At 29.9% G+C, this 18,074-nt stretch overlaps 1 protein-coding gene and 1 long non-coding RNA gene across 2 annotated transcripts; one reads left to right on the forward strand and one right to left on the reverse strand.

Moving 5' to 3' along the window:
- Window positions 1-1,208: 1,208 nt before the first annotated feature.
- LOC107608489 (uncharacterized) lies at window positions 1,209-2,166 on the forward strand. The gene is made up of 2 exons (XR_001612881.3): window positions 1,209-1,578; window positions 1,891-2,166. It is a non-coding gene; the product is annotated as an uncharacterized LOC107608489 (long non-coding RNA).
- A 2,055-nt stretch (window positions 2,167-4,221) lies between these two features.
- MTM1 (manganese tracking factor for mitochondrial SOD2) lies at window positions 4,222-7,953 on the reverse strand. The gene is made up of 10 exons (XM_088495165.1): window positions 7,230-7,953; window positions 6,912-7,001; window positions 6,603-6,731; window positions 6,390-6,449; window positions 6,100-6,270; window positions 5,643-5,748; window positions 5,105-5,196; window positions 4,867-5,019; window positions 4,707-4,765; window positions 4,222-4,610 (listed from the first exon to the last, which is right to left on the reverse strand). The coding sequence occupies exons 1-10, from the start codon at window positions 7,473-7,475 to the stop codon at window positions 4,487-4,489; spliced, it is 1,230 nt and encodes a 409-aa protein (XP_088351291.1). The 5' UTR covers window positions 7,476-7,953; the 3' UTR covers window positions 4,222-4,486.
- Window positions 7,954-18,074: the final 10,121 nt, after the last annotated feature.

An 18,074-nucleotide genomic window follows, 5' to 3' on the forward strand; every position in this document is an offset into this window, starting at 1 on the left:
CCATCAGGTGTTTAGGGTTATTTGCTAGTGTTTTAATGTTTAGGGAATGGCCAGAAAGGTTTCATGTAAATTGAAAGAGTTTCGAAACTCTTTGAACTAAAGCTTTTTTTTTAAACCTTTTGGTCATACTTTTGAAGCATGCCAAAAGAGTTAAAGAAAACGATCATGCTTTTAAAACGTCACTGCAACGAAATCATGTTGCCACGCTTCAAAAGCGTGGCAAAAAAAGTGTTACCATATTTCTAATGAATTGTCATCCTCCTAAAAGCGTGGTTATTAATCTTTTTTGGCCACGCTTTTAAAACGTAGTTAAAAAAACGTGGCCGTAGACCTATTTTCTTGCCGTGAGAATAAGAAGAATTTAATAGTATTAGAGAGAAATTAAAAAAAAAATTAGAAAAGAGTTAAGAGAGAGAGATAGAAGAAGATAATTCTATTAATGAAATTTTAAATTAAAAAAACATAAATCAATAATTTTATGATTCTATCACTATTACTCTATTTATAATAAATTTTGCTCTTAATAAAAACTTTTTAATTAGACTATAGAATCCAGTTTTACTACAAAATATATACAACACAGCCAGCACAGCTACTAGAAGGAATGGAAAGTCTGCCAAATAAATATTTCTTTTCTTTAGGTTAATTTGTTATAAATGTTTGCTTCAATATCTATCATCTATATGTAACCTTAAATGTAATTTGCAATCACTTTTAGGAAAAAAAAAATATTTTAAAAATAAAAAATCAGTTTAAAACAATCTAAATTATCTTAATTAAGTTATATTCTTTAATTATCACTTACTTTATTTTATATATTTTAATTACGGTTAGAATGATTGAATAATATTAAATATAATAAATAATGACATATATGAGTGTAGATATTTTATACATAAAATTTTAAATATTAAACTAAATAAATTAACTTTGATTATTATTTCTCTAGCATAATCAATGTTGTATCCATAATAGAATTTATTAATACAAAATTTGTTAAAGATGTATGAAAAAAAAAAAGACAATAATTAGAAGGGGGAAAAAAAGCTAATAAACAAGATAAATACAATGCCATGAAAGTGTGAATATACAAAGTGTGAACCTTTTAGTAAAAGAAAATTTTTTAAATATATTAATAAAACACACGTGTAGCATTAACCACAAATGTGTAACAATGGCCTCTCCTCATATTTGAAGGCCAAAGAATAGCCAAAAAAATAGCAAAGAAAATCTTAATTTGAACATGAATTTTCGAAACTTGCGGATACACCTCACATCCACACTCAATTATCACTATAAAAGAAGTTTCATGTACTCCGTAAAACTCACCACCCTCAATACATTTTTCTCTTACAACTTTTGTGTGGTCTCTCTCTCCTTTTCTTTTGCTCAAAGGGAGAGAGAGAACAATAAAAAGAATAAATAATATTTGTAAGAGAAAAATGGCTTCTTCAATGAGGGTGGTCTTCTTCTTGGGCCTCATTTACGCGGCTCTTATATCAGTGGTGGTTGCTTCAGAAGAAGCCGCCACTTTATCTATTGATGTTGGTAAAATTCCCACCACAAACACAAACGATGGTAATTTTCTTATTCCTCTTTTTATTGTTATTCTTTGAATTCATCATGTTCTAAGAAATAAATAGTCATTTTGACAAAATATTATTAAAAGATGCAAATAATAAAATAAATTTAATGTATATAAATATATAACTAAATTAACTAAAAGTTTCGTTTAATTTGTCAAACAAAACATTTTTGAAGAGTCATTTGTTATTTACATTTTTTAATATTCATTTTGTTAAAGTCCTAAGATTTTGAGGTTCAAAATAATTATTTAATTTGTTCCAGGTGGTTACATTTTTTTAATTATCTTTTGTTTGCAAAATGTAGGTACCGCAATTGATCAAGCGGTTGGTTATCTTCTAATGTTGTTGGCTTTGGTGCTCACCTACCTCATTCATTAAGAGATCGTTAAGGAAACAAAATGCTAGTGTTGATAAGAGAGAAGCATTATTTATTGTAACACTTGTGAGGAATATTTTTGTTGACAAGAAGGAAGAATGGTTTTTTGACAAGAGAATATGTGCTTCAATTGGAAACAATTTATGGATACCTAGATTATTTTTCTAGCTCCAATAATGATATTATAATTTTTTGGCTTGTCTTTTTTATTGATATTCATTTATTTGTTTTATTTATTGTTCATTCAGAATAACTTATACGTAATATGAAGGAACGAATTATAATATAGATAAATGAGAGATATTCTTTAATTTATGAATTAATAAATGACCACCATTTGATTATACTTGTTGAATATGACATTTGACAGCTTCCTTTTTTTTTTTTTTTTCCCTCTTTTGGGACCAAATTCATTGAAGATGATTATCATCTCCATGACAAAATTTAAATCACCTTACGTAAGTAGTATGAAAAAGGGGGAATAATAAATTTAACTAATGCTTTTAGGCAAATGATTGGCCATAAGTAGATTTTAGTTAGGGGCGTTTGTGGTGTAATTTGAATCAATTTTGAGTTAAAAATTTATTTCATTCGAATATTAATTTTATTTGTGATGTGGTTTGGATGGGATGATTTCTCTAGATAATCTAATTCAATAATTATAAAAAATTTGAATTGAATTATATATTTATGATTTTATAAATTAAAAAAAAATAAATATATATAATAAGTCTCAACATCAAATCTTAAATAATCAATAATGACATAACAAGTTTCAATGCTATATTAGAAAACCAACAAGAATATAACAATAGAAATAAAATTATAGGATGGTTAAAATAAATAAATAAATATTTTTTTAATTTATAAAATATTCACTAAATAATAATAATAATAATAATAATAATAATAATACATAAATAAGATAAAAATATATAACAAATTGAATATATTATAGGTAAACTTTAAATATAATATTAAAAAGATAATATTATATCACATTGTAAATTCGAAATATGATCCAATACAATTCATGCAATTTGCTAAAAATATAATCTAATCAAATTTAAATTAGTGTGATTTTAATTAGTTTTTTATTTAGATTGAATTGAATGAACGATTTAACTTGAATCGATTTAAGTTTGAACAACCTAAATTTAGTTAAATTGTTTTGCTAAATTAATTTTTAGTGTGTACTTAGTATTTTGTTATTCGATAGGTATACTAACTAGTCGGTTAGTTGGGATATTTATGCCCTATAAATATATTTGCTTTGCAAATTTTCTTGGATTCATGATTCTCTTTCATTCAGACTCTGTTTTTTCTCATTTTACTCTCGGTTCCTCTTGCTTTTTATTTGTTTATTTTACTTAGTGACCACTAACACCGGGTTTAAATAGCAAGATTATTAAGTATGTGCTCTTCTTTCTTTATTTGACTTAATGCTAGAAAGAATTAAAAAAAACAGCCATAGGCCCTCACATGGTATTATTAGAATTACGGAAGGAATATGATGGAACAAAAAAAATTGAAAAGTAAAAGAATTTAAAATATGCTTCATAAATAAAAAATTCAATTATCAAATTAATCACTATATATTTATGTATATGTATACATGTTATTTTATATATTTTTCTAATGAAATAATTAATACATATCATAATAGAATAATTAAATATCTTTACAGTAATATATAATCAATTCTTTTCATAAACAAAATATATATATTTATATAGTGATTAATTGAAAACTAATTCTTGATATCTATGTAGCATAATTGAAAAAATTTCACTATGCAATTCAATTGGACTAACAGTTGACTTCTCTCAATTTTTTTCGATCAAAATGTGCTGACACCCCCTAAGAAGATGCAAAAGTGGAAATAGATAGAGAATATGTATGTAAATTTATCTTTTGTTTATAACTATCTGTGAGATCTCATCGATTAAGTATATTCAAACATGAAATAAAGCGTCAATTAGCCATACAAGATAGACATTCGAAATACATTTATCTACGAATTCAAGGAGCCAAATCACAATTTTAAAACTTATTTAAATACATTTCCTAGCAAAGATATCAGGAATATTGCTCCAACTAGCCTTAACATAATGGACTCCATTTCTCAATTGTGTGGTGCCGCATCAACTTCGTTGCAACTTGCATGGTTTATTCTTCTGTCCATTTAATAATAATAATAATAATAAAATCCATTTCCTCCACTAGTTCCACCCAAAAACAAAATATACTTCAGGAAACTGACAAAAAAAAACGGGTCAAATTTTATTCCCGACGTAATCTTCTTCAATTGAAGAGGAGTTGTTCTCAACAAAATTTGTGCTGCTCGACAAAGCAGCAAAATTACAATTACAAGAAAAGCTCAAGAACCTTATAAGTTAGTTGCTTGCTGCATGCATGGCTTATATTTAATTTAACCCTTATGTAATTGACAATTTGCTATTTCATGTGCTGTGTTGTGTTGTTAGTTCCGAGTTGATCAGAGAATCTGTTTTGTTATGATGATTTAGCGTTGTGAATGAAGAGCAAACTTGACAACTTCATAGAATGAAACCACTATTCCAACGGAGGGGCCAGCTCTTCCAATTCGTGGACCTAAACCTGTGAACAGTCCCTTCATGCCTCCATCTCTGTTCAAGAAACAAACACCAATCACAGTTGGAATCACCCAAGATACAGAAAAATCAAAATTTGATCAAGGCTGTGTTCCAAAATATCAATCATACCTCCAAACTTCCATCAATGTTTGTCTTGTGGTCATTCTCAGTTGCCTCACCGGATCCCTCTGCGTTTTTTGAGAGAAAATATGATATTAGAACAAGACCAGATAGGGTTCCCATTTCTTCGATTAAGTTTGAATAACTGAAAGCAAGAAACGAAACAAACCTCTATTTGCCTTCGAGTTTTCGCTACATCTAGCGGACATGTAGCTCCTGCTGCTAGAGTTCCAGCAACAAAACCAGCTGAAAAATTCGCCCCAAGAACACCCAATGCATCGGCATCATCACCCCCTACCAGGCTAAGGAGTTTTCTTCTAGTCTGCAGAGCAACCCAATTTGGAATAAGAAATATAGAATACTGCGAAGAAGAGCTTCTCGCGTAAATGATTTGGAGTGGAACTCACAGGTTCTAGAATTGACCAACAAATTGCAGAGAAGGGTACATCTCGGGCAAGTTGTGCTCCCATACCAGTCCACAGAACACGATAACCTTGCCCTGCAAGGAATCAGTTAGAAGGTAGGATTGATATCTTATTCCAAGAAAAAAAAAAAAAGAATGTAGACATTCTGCTACAGAAAATGATTAAGGCAGAAAAAGAGTACAGGCAGCTAATCCAAAAAATGAGCACATTCTAGAGGGATTTTCCTATTGGAAGGAGCTAGAATCCCACTTTTAGCTTATACCAGAGAACTAAAACTACAGTTTATTAACCAGCTAAATTTAAATAATTGATTGGCAAAGACTTCAATGTTATCTCAAGTACATTAACCATCAACTCGGAAAAAAAATTAATGAACCATATGAAGATGTAAAAACTAGTCAATTTTGTAATCCTTGACAAACTTACTTATCTATGTAAAGTTAACATAGAAGTGAGTCTACTACAATGTTTTCATTATTATGGCAGATATGTTAAGAATGTCACAAAACTAGATACTTACAGGTGTTCTGAGGAGGACTATTTGAACCCTTGACATGTGAAACAACACCTACAAGAGTCTGAAAAACTCCAGGAGGCTTTTTACCAACTTGAGTCTCTTGAAACGCCTATAACAGAGGTGCACACAGTTAAGACAGGATAATGTATCCAAAAACAAATAAGCAATAATCAACCACTCATAAGTTATATAACAATGAGCAACAATCATAACATGAGGAGAAAACCCAAGTTAAAAATGAAGGAGCATATATGTTGGCACTTATACATGAGAAACATATTGAACATATGTGTATACTGTACACGGAATTACGGATTCACAAAAACAAAGGAAAAACTCATAAACATGATTTAAGCAAGCACCATACTTTACTAATAAATAATAGGAACTAAAATGTAAAGTCTTATGCTTGCACTCAGTAGGCGAGGTTATATCATATGCATCAATTTATCTTAAATACCTGCATACGAGTTCTGGCGAGTTCAATAGGATAACAAGTTGCACATGCAAGGGAGCGTGACAATGAACCAGCCACTAAAGGTACATATGGAGTTGTCATTGGAGCACTTCTTGCAGTGAATTCCTCCAACCAGTTGAGGAACAAGTCATAGCATGGAAGGTAAATTCCCACCTGTGAATGTGATTCAACCATAGAATACAAAATTAAAAAGTCATTCAATTTCTCTATCTTCATTATGTAATGTTGACTGCTTAAAACACTGAAAATTGCTGATAGAATTGTGAACCTACGGTTGGTATAGCAAGTGCCAGGCCTGCATTTGTACCCCTCCACAGCCTTGAAAATCCTTCCTGCATACCAGCCTTCCATTGATTAATGCAATCTTTGCTTATTTACAAAGCTAATAACTAACAAGCATATGAAAGCTTCAAGCACAGATATATAACAAAGTAAACTTGGTGTCCACATCCTATGTCTATATTCTATAAGATTAAACCACCAACCTGTTGTACAACTTTATACAAGACATCAAATGTTCCCTTGTACCGAAAACACTCAGGAGGACAAAGCGAAATTGTGCCATGGATTCCAGCCCGGGAACACGAAGGAGAACATCTTAAATCAGCAAACATCTGATAAACAACACCAGAACAGTCAAACTAATCGCTCAAACAGGCAGCTATAAACATGGAATCTCTCACTAGCATGCAAACAATCAACTACAAAATAATCCACAACATAGCATATCACAACATTTGTTTATTTTGTGAATGAGAAGTACTATATACAAATTCTTTGAATTCGAGACATACCATGTTAGGGCCAAAACAAGCCATACGAGTGGTCATATTACTGAGGCGATGAGAATAAGCCACCCCTGCGGCTTGTGCTTGCAACCTTGTCTGATATTAAACAGCAACAACAAAATCAATCAGAACAATACATAACATAAATAAATAAATAACCGAAACGCCATTAAAAAAAGTTCTAATCTTTGGGCAAAGGGTTTTAGTATGTTCCTAAATTCATTGATAATCAACAATAAGTTAATAACAAATACAAAATTTCCACCACCTTCTATTCTTCCGAGCTGCATACATAATAAAGCAATTAATAGGGTTTTGTTATACCTTGGCAACATCAAGGGGATTAACAATAATGGCGGAGATGAAGGCGGCGCCTGCGGCAGAGAAAGCTCGTTCGCCAATTCCCAATTTGTTAGCGTCAGACGATTGCGGCGGCGACGGCGGAGGCTGAAGAGAAGGAGATTCGAGCAACAACGGAGCTTGAGCACTCAATTCAGCTTGTGAAATTGAAGCAACTTGGTCGGAAGAGGAAGCCATCCATGGATTTTGGACTCGTTCTGAATCCACCATTTTTTTTCTCTCTTCTCAAATGTTAGAACAAAATCAAATAAAAATTCAGAACCGAGTTCAACGATTCAACCCCCCGATTTAACAAAATAACAAAACAAAATTTAAAAAAAAAATAAAAAAATGGAATATAGAGAAGGGTCTCCGGGTATGTTGGGGCGAGGGCGAGAAAGAAAGAATAAGCGTAAGCTACGCTAATGTAAAATTAGTGCCACGTTTGTTGACAAGTGTGGGGAAACGTCGTTTTCTTTTCACATAGTAAAATAAAATGCTAACAAAAAGTCAAAAACCAAAACCCTAGACGATGATGTTGAAGAAGAAGAAGAAGAAGTGCGTGGCCACAATTAGTGAAAATTCTTTTAGGTACCTCAAAAATCAAAATGCACATACGTTATGAATGACGCAAAATGTAGAATCCGGAACTAGAAGGTGAAAGAAGAAGAAAGCGAAAAAGCGGCGCTACCTTCAGCCGAGGGAACTCGAGTCTTGAGTCTTGAGTCTTGAGTGTATAATCTACTACTGTTTTTTACAAATTACGGTTAATTTTTTTTTCATTAAATAGTAATCCTTTTTATTTTTATGTTGTGATCTATCATATCATATCATATCTATAAGAAATTAAGAATCTCTATCTTTTAAACACTTTTTGATAATAAATTTAACATAAAAAGACATGTGATAATAAACTCATTTATAAATTAGATAAAATTTTAGACACCAAAAATAAAGAAGATCAAATTGGATACTTTTTGAGTTAACCTAGGCGGGTAAAGCATAGTATATTTCCTTCTAGAGCTTTCTAGCGTGTACAACAAGCGGTTCGGCGCTCATGCCTCATAGTATACAAGTACATTTATATGGAGTAAAGTCTTCACTCTTCGGTAGGGTTGGAAGTAAACCTCGGATTGGAACTAAATTGAATTCAGTCGACTTAGACCAAATTCAAGCTCGACTCACGAAAATTAAGTTTGATTCACAGTTTGGTTTATTAATAATTTAATTTATTTTATAAGTTCAAATTCGTCTCAACGAAAGCTTATAAGCTGGTTCGAGTTCACGAGTTGGCTCAAATAATAGAAATAGAAATATAATCTATAATTCTATATCAATAAATTCTAACTTATATATATTAAAAAATATTAAAAAAAATTAATATATTATTTATCTATCAATTATAAATTTTTTATTTATGTCCTACATCAAAATTATATATAAAAAATGACAATAAATTTTTAAACAATTAAAAACATTAATACATATATAAATTTATATTTAATATATATATATATATATATATATATATATATATATATTAAATTATTAATACTCATATCATATATGCATTTAATCTATACTTTTAATATTATATATATATAATCGAATCAATTCACGAGCTAATAAGCTGAACTTATCCAAGTTTAAGCTCGACTCATTTAATTTATGAATTCAAATCCAAGCTCAAGTTTGGCTCACCAACTCATGAGTTAGCTTATCGAGCTATTAATGAGTCGAGTTCGAGCTGACTCATGAGTTGGTTTGACTCACTTCCAGCTCTACTCTTCAGTTAATAAAAAAAAAAATTTTACTTTTAAGATTTTATAAAAATTTAAAATAATAAAATCTATATTATATCATATTTGCTATTTTTATATTTTTTTAAAAAAATTTAAAAGTATACTTAAAACAAAACTCAAACAAACCTTAAGTTTTTCAAAAATCTAGTAAATTTAGCACATGCTTTAAAAGTATAAAAAACGCGCATACTATTTTATTTTTATAGGAGTAAGAAATTAGCAAATTATTGTGTTTGTTTATTAATAATAAAAAACAGAAAACATTAAAAAACGGATATTATGATTGGAAAAATAACATAAATTCACAGTATACACAATTTACATATTTAAAAAAAAAAGAGAAGGATTTGAATTACTTTAAACATAAAATATAATAAAATATAAATGTTGAAATAATATGGATTTATTTTAGAAAAATAATGGAAATTCAAATTTATGCTTCTAATTATTTCTCTAACTTTTAAATGAAAATAGTTCTACATTTTTTATCGATTTTTTTAAAAGATAATATATCTATTTATTTATATATTAAAAAGATAACCAAAAAGATAAATTAGAATTCTTAATTTACATGACCAGCCGCAGGTAGTAACAGATTCTGTTAGGCAGTGGGGACTACCCCTAACGGCCTAACCCCTTTGTTTTGTTCCTTCAAGTGGTGTTGAGGAATGGAGAGTAGTTTATAAATACGCCAAGTGTAAATAAATTGAAGCAACACATGTTCGCCTTCACAACCACACCTAGACCCATCAGTTATTGCCACATGCATCAACCAATGTTTATCACAAAATTTCTCCAGTAATATGTTAAAAAGTAAACTATTATTTCTACCCACAAAAATTAAAAATGCTGACAGATCTACTCATAAAAAAAAGAATTATCATTTGTACTCATAAAATATGAGTTTCATATAATAAAATTATTCAAATACTAAAAAATTACATAAAATTTTTAAATTACCCTTATCATCATCTGCATCATCTTTTTTCCGTTCTCTCTCTCCTTCCATTTTTTGAACTCCTCGCTACCGCCAGCGTCAACTCTGCTAACTTCTTTCTTTCTCTCTTTCTCTCTATTCTCTTCTGCTAAAACTCTCAAATTATCCTTATCATCATTTGCTTTTCTCTCTCTCTCTTCTTCGAATCCTCAATCCAAAAAAATGGCTTCTTTTAGAATCAACATGCAAGTTAAAATGAGAAGATAAGCAAACACACACATATAAAGAGACAACATTGAATGAAAATAGAAAATTGTAACTATGGGATTGCAGATTTTGTATTGATTGAGTTATGAAAAGGGGAAGAAAATAAAAATAGGAAACTCACAGCAGTGAAGAGCGTGGATGAATTGGGCAACGAATTTAAAATTGCGATGTCTCCTCCACTGTTTGAAACCACACCGCAGCTACAAATTTTTCCCTTCTCAATTTCATAGCATTTTCTTCTTATGTGGATCGGTCACTGTCTTCTTCGTTTTTCCTCTTTGCTTTTTCTATTGTTGTTGTTACTTTATGTGAAGAAGATGATAATTGAGTTATGTGGTGGTGATGGTGATGGTAATGATGAAGAAAATGACGTGGTGGTGCCTTTGAACTCAGAGTTTGGCTCAGGCGAAGGTGAGACAGGGAAGGAGAGAAGGAGGGGTGGATGATGCGGATGATGATAAGGGTAATTTTGAGATTTTTATGTAATTTTTTAGTGTTTGAATAATTTTGTTATATGAAACTTATGTTTTATGGGTACAAATGGTAATTTCCTTTTTTTATGAGTAAATATATCGACGTTTTCAACTTTTGTGGGTAGAAATGGTAGTTTACTCTATTTTAAAACATCATTATTAGGATTTAGTTATATATAGCATGTTAAGAATCTATTTTAATAGTATAATAGTAAAAAAAATTTAATTTTTAATATATTAACAAATTATTTTTAATAATTTTAATAAATTATTTTTATAACATTTTAAAATATAATTTTAAAACGCATGTTAACAAAATTTATTATTATTGTTATTGTTGTTATTTTTTTTTTACCTATAACTATTTTGATAGCTAAGATAATTTACTCAAAATTTCAAACTTTTATCCCGATAAATAATCGATCTTGATACTTAGGTAGAAGAAAAAGAAAAATTATTCACATATTAAATATTTTTAACATCGATATAAAAATATGATTATTATTTATTAATTATATATTTAAATTATTTTTTAATTAACAAAATAAATAAAATAATATTTGATTATTAAAAAAATATTAATATTAAAATAATATTTGTCAAACTCATAGATTTAAGTAGATTCGTAAATTTGTACAATTTTACTTATTATATATTTTAAAATAAAAGAATATATATTATACATAATTTATATTTATTCAAATCTAAATAATCAAATCAACAATTTTAATCTCAAAGCACATCAAAATAAACTAAACGGGTCTGTTACACATCCATGTTTCTATGTATTCAAGTTGGCCAAAATCCAAATCCACTCACGCGCATTAATAAAGCGTGAAAACACGTGTTCGAAAACTCTTTTGTTATCTTCGCGCTCATTATGAAAAAATGTTACTTCTTCCTCAATACGAAACCACTACACGAAACCACTCCTTCTCTTCGAATCTCTCTCAAAATCACTCAAACTTCAGTCAAGTTCTCTGCGAAAACCACTACTGGAGAAGAATCGCGACAAGATTTCGCCACGAACAAGCAAAAACGAACGAAAACAGTAACAGAGACTAACAAAGGTATGAAAAAAACTATTGTTCATTTGAAATCTTGCAATGTAGCATTTCTCCTAGTTGCATTTTAGCTTTACTGGATTGATTTCCTTCGTTCAGTAGATCAACGTATTCTGATTGCATTTTTACAGTATAACTAGGGTTTTGAATAAAATTTTTTCTTATTTTCTTTCAGTTCAGTGGGTAGTGTAACTAGGACTTTGAACTTGATTGTTACTCTGTTCAGTTCTTCTTTTGCATGGAGAAATACTATTCTTGATGATTGAAAGTTTATGAAATACTATTCTTGATAATTGAAAGATTATAATGATTTATTCACCACATGGATTGTGTTCGGTTCGATGGACTTGGGGATTCTCATTCACTTGATATTTAGTGTGTTTAGGGTTTTAGGCTTTATTTTGATTGCATTTTTACTGTATAACTAGGGTTTTGAATCAAATTTGTTCTTATTTTCATTCAGTCCAGTGGATAGTGTAACTAGGTCTTTGAACTTGATTGTTACTCTATTCAGTTAAGTTCTATTGCATGAAGAAACACTATTCTTGATAATTGAAAACTTATAATGATTTATTCACCACATGAATTGTGTTCGGTTCGGTGGACTTGGTGATTCTCATTCACTTGATATTTAGTGTGTTCAGGATTTTGACTTTATTCTGGTTGCATTTTTACTGTATAACTAGGGCTTTGAATTAAATTTGTTTTTATTTTTATTCAATCCAGTGGATAGTGTAACTAGTTCTTTGAACTTGATTGTTACTCTATTCAGTTAAGTTCTAATGCATTTAGAAACACTATTGTTGATAATTGAAAGCTTATAATGATTTATTCACCACGTGGATTGTGTTCGGTTCGGTGTGCTTGGTGATTCTCGTTCACTTGATATTTAGTGTGTTCAGGGTTTAGGCTTTATTCTGATTGCATTTTTATTGTATAACTATGCTGTGAATCAAATTTGTTCTTATTTTCATTCAGTCCCGTGGATAGTGTAACTAGGTCTTTGAACTTGATAGTTACTCTATTAAGTTAATTTCTATTTCATGAAGAAACACTATTCTTGATAATTGAAAGCTTATAATGATTTATTTACCATATGGATAGGCACGGACCCAGTAAGAGCAATGAGGGGCACTTGCCCCATTGCTTTTTCATTTTTTTTTCCAAAATAGTTATATATAATAATATATCTCTACTTTAAATTTTAAATGATCCCACTACAAATAAATTACACTCAATTGGTTAAAGTTTCAAATTAACTTTTTTATTTTCTATTATTTTTACTATTATTTAACTTACTTAAATTTAATTTTTGTACTGTTACTCTTTTATTCTCTTAAATTTTTTTTTATTTTTATATTTTTAATATTTTTTTTTTGTTTAGTAGTCATCTTCTATCTTCTGTTCATCAAAAAGTAAATTTCAAATTCTCTATATTTTTTATATAATTTTCTATAACTCTATGTATCTTCCAATTTCATTGTTTTTCTTTTTGATATTTTCAATAATAAATTTTAATTCAAACAATTATAGTTTAGGTATTAATCTAATATTTTTCTTTATGACTTTATATATTTTATTTTATTTTTAATTTATTCATCTTTATTACTTATTTTTATCTTTTGTTCTATTATATGGACCTGTGTTGCATATAAAATTTTAAAATAAATTAATTAATTTATTAATTTAGAATATATTTTTTATTTTTGAAAATAGTAAAGATAAAATATTTTAATTACAATACATAATTAAACAGATGAATAAAATCTTTCATCTAACATTATATTAAAATTAAATTAAAAAATATATAACAAATTTAATTATTTTAAAAAGAACGAAAGAAAAAATTGTAAATTAAGGTTATATTATTTTATATACAAATTTAATTTTTCTAGTATTTATATATAATTATAGTTTTGAATTATAAATACTAGTGTGTCATTAGTTGTTAATGTGGTAGTTGAGTTAGTCTTTTATTATTAAATGTGTATAAAAAAAATTAGTTAAGATAACAAGTTATCTATAATTTAATTAAAATATTTTAAGTTTAAGTTTTAGAAATAAAAAAATATTTTTTATAAAAATAAAAGTGTTTATTAACTTTTTTTAATTTTTATATTTTTATATAATTAATAATATTCAATAAAATTTATTTTAGTATACATATTTTTGCCCCCATTTCTAAAATTTTTTGGGTCCGTCACTGCACATGGATTGTGTTCAGTTCGGTGGGCTTGGTGATTTTCATTCACTTGATATTTAGTGTGTTCAGGGTTTAGGCTTTATTCTGATTGTATTTTTACTGTATAACTAGGGTTTTAAATCAAATTTGTTCTTATTTTCATTCAGTCCAGTATATAGTGTAACTAGGTCTTTGTACTTGATTGTTACTCTATTCAGTTAACTTCTATTGCATGAAAAAATACTATTCTTGATAATTGAAAGCTTAAAATGATTTATTCACCACATGGATTGTGTTCGGTTCGGTGGACTTGGTGATTCTCATTCACTTGATATTTTGTTGGATAATGTATGTGAGTAGATAGTGGATAGTGTAACTAGTCTAGCTGATTCATTATTTATCAGGTTTTATTCAGTGCATAAAGTGGGTTCGGTTCGGTGGGATGGAACATTTAATTGATTTGATTAAGATATGCATGCTTGTACTTTTCAGTGTATTGAGTGAAGTATTGACCAAATTTTTTCATTACAGCAAAACACAACAACACAATGGTGATAAAAAAGGAGAAGCCACACTATAACATAAGCACATTAAATATATTTATCCACTTTCGTTCAAATTATATCTATTTTGTATTATAAATATATCCTCACATTCTGTTTCAAAACTTGCAGAAAACTCATGATTGCAGATGCCAAACAAAGACAATAGCAACAATGTTTAGAAATATGAGTCAAGAAAAGAGAGATATAGTTAAACAAATGGGATTTGGTGCCCTGGCACAGGTCCCAGAAATGAATGTCTCTCACACTCTGTTGAGAGAATTGATTGATTGCTTTGATGAGTATAAGGGATGCTTAAAAATTCTCTAGGGAAAAATATACATAACTCCTCGCAAGGTAGCAGCGCACTAGGCATAAACAACGGCGGTAATACACTTTCCACTTCCTGTTTATTTTCCGTTCATTGGTGTACAGAAAATTAAATTGAGCCTTTTTGGCTAATTTTTTGCTATTAAAATATCATAGGGAATCTTTTTTTATAACAAGGTTGATTATACAAAACTGAATCCGGAAGACAAGGTCTATTCTAGAGATGAGTGTTGAAGGGTTGGAGAACCGGCAAAAATTCAAAAGAACTTTTGTCGTCTTCATACAAAAGTGTTTCTTGCTGTCGACCACGGTAAGCGTGGCCTCCCCGATACATAAGCCGCCTATCTTTCATGTGGACAACATCCAAGAGTGGAATTGGGCAAAACATGTGCTCAACTTCTTGATGAAAGGAATAGAAAACAAGAGAAAGAGGATGAAACAGTCCGTTGATGGCTGTGTTTTTGTTTTGATGCTGATATACTTCCATGAAACCAAGTTCCCTCGCCCGTTCGGACTTGATGCTCCCACAGCACCGTGGGTGGCCCATTAGACAAAGCAAATGATGCTTGACAGAATTTCGAGAAAAGCAACTGACCCATTGGTAAATTAAACAAAAAATTCCCCCCAAAATTTTATTTCAAATGCTTCTAAAATACTCTGCTAACTAAATAAACTTGTGTTTTAGGTTATAATTCCCCCCATTTGAATCTTTGTGCATTTAGAAAATATTTTTCTTGATGATTAAATATTTGTCACGTTTTATTCACCATATGAATCTTATTCGGTTCGGTGGGCTTGCTCCCTTTGGTTCACCTAATTCTTAGTGTGTTCAATTGAGTCCTTGTGTATACAAAAATATTTTTTTTATCATTAAATAATTATCACGTTTTATGGCATTTTATTCAGCACATTAGTATCGTTCGGTTCAGTGGGTTGCTCATGTTGATTCTGTTGATTGTTTATGTTTTAGGGACCTCTGTACAGAAAGCAAAAAAAAAAGGAAAAAACAAAAACAAAGAAGTTAGATAAGAAAGAAAAATTAAAGGAAAGAAAGAAAAAAAGAAAATTGTTGATCTAGATTCTTCTTCAGAAGATGAAAGATTTTCCGAATTTGAATCTAAATCCGAATCCGAAAAAACACTATCAGCAAAGACAACAAGACAAAAGAGGGTGGTTAAAAAACAAAAGCTTGTTGAGACGGATTTAGAAACAACAAGTGAAAATGAAAGCACTCCAACGGATTCAGAAAGCAAAAGTAAATCTGAAAACTAGTAAGTTTGATCTTCATATTGATTTCATTTAACTTGTATTTGCTTAAAGTTGTTCTTATGCGCTTGTTCTTATGTATTACAGAGAAGAAGAAATTTTAATAACTGGCACAAAGAAAAGAAAACAACCACAGAAGGTGGTTAAAAAATAAAGCAAAAAAAGAAAGCATGTGCCGACAGATTCAGAGGGTACAAGCAAATCTAAAAGCCAGTAAGTATTGGGTGATGTTCATTTATATGATTGTATAATATTCATTTGGTTTAGTTTTGCATTTCGTTGCTGAAAATTGTTATGATATTGTTCAGTGGAGTTGCTCAAGTTGAGTTCTTTTTAACCCCGAAATGTTTTTCTTGATGATTGAATGAGTATCACGTTTTTGTTCGGCATATGAATTTCTTTCGGTTTGGTGGAGTCTGTCACTTTCGTTCACTTGATTGTTAGTGTCTTTTTCTTGCTTATATTTTTCTCCAGTATAAATTCAATGTGTTTGTCTGTATTGCAGAGAAAAAGAAATTGAAAAAACACCCATAGTTAAAAGAAAATAACCACAAAAGGTGGCAAAAAAACAAACCAAATGTGACAAGGAGTAAGTTTCTCGAATTATATTTTCTTTTACTTTATTGATGCTTTCGTTTTAGGTTCCTTCAAACTTATTTTATGAACTTTCAGATCTGGACAAATAAAAGACAGCGCTGCAAAAAGAAGAAGACAAGCGTTGGAGACGATAAGAGAAAAGAGATCAAAGAAAAGAAATGATGGAGCTCAAACAGCAAACATTGCTCTAGACCAGTTTGACTCAACGGAGCCACAAAATGATTTGTCTGAGACGTAAGATTCGGCTTCTTATACCGAGTTATTTTTCTTTCTTTGCTAACTATTGCTAGAACCTTTTCTAATTCCTCTTGATTCAATTACTAATATTTATTTATCTTGCTTAGACTGCTGACTGTAAATCTCGGAAGCGAACCTCTCTTGCAGACTCAGGGAAGCTTCACACCGTCTGTAAATGCCCCAGACAATACCAGGTAAATTGGTTCGTTGCACTCTTTATTTTTGGTTCGGTGGTTTCCAAAAATGAATTTCATGTGTTTCTAGACCTCTGCTTTTAATCTTGGTTTCTAATTTTAATTTGTTATCTTTTTTTAGGAAAAATAACCCGGAAATCCCAGTAAAATATTTTAGAAAAAAGAAAATCCATCCAAGAAAGACTTTTAAAAGTCCGCCAGTGTAAGTTAAAAATATTTATGTTACTTTTTTAGATTTAGGTAATTAATTTTTGTTTAATTAATCACACGAAAAACGTGTTTAAATATCACTAGCACTACACCTGATTTCGAGCTATAAATCATTGACGTTCAAGAAGAAACTCATTCTGAACCTTTGAAAATGTGAGTTTTTCAATGTGCAGATTCCCGTTTCTTAGAAAAATTCTAATTATTCAACATTAACTTCTTCCTTGTTTACATTCCTTAGAAATCCTATTGCGTTGTCTCTTCCAAGTTCTGTTCAGGAAGAGTTGATCAAAGATGACTTTATCTATGTCCCTCCAGAAAGTCAAACACAACAAACTTCTGATAATGAGTAAGTTCATAAATATTTATTCACCACATGAATCTTATTCGGTTCAGTGGGATTGGTAATTTTAAACCAGTTGATAGCTAGTGTGTTCAGGGTTTAGGGTTATTCTGATTGCATGCAGCAATACTTTTCTAGCTGTTTCATTATTTATCATGTTTTATTCAGTGCATCAATGGGGTTCAGTTTGATGGGCTCAAAAAATAATTTTTATTATTTTTAATGGAATATGATAATAGTTTGGAATCATTATTAAACTGCTTCCTGTTTAATGCAGCAACCCTTGGGAACCGCAACAGCAGCCCAGCGAAGAAGCACCAGTACAACAATCTGAACAACAAAAGCAGGCTGCTGAGGAATCTGCACCAAGGAATGTGGAGCCAAAACCT

This window comes from Arachis ipaensis, chromosome B7, assembly GCF_059453495.1.
Source record: "Arachis ipaensis isolate K30076 ecotype BB chromosome B7, ASM5945349v1, whole genome shotgun sequence".
Lineage (NCBI taxonomy): Eukaryota > Viridiplantae > Streptophyta > Magnoliopsida > Fabales > Fabaceae > Arachis > Arachis ipaensis.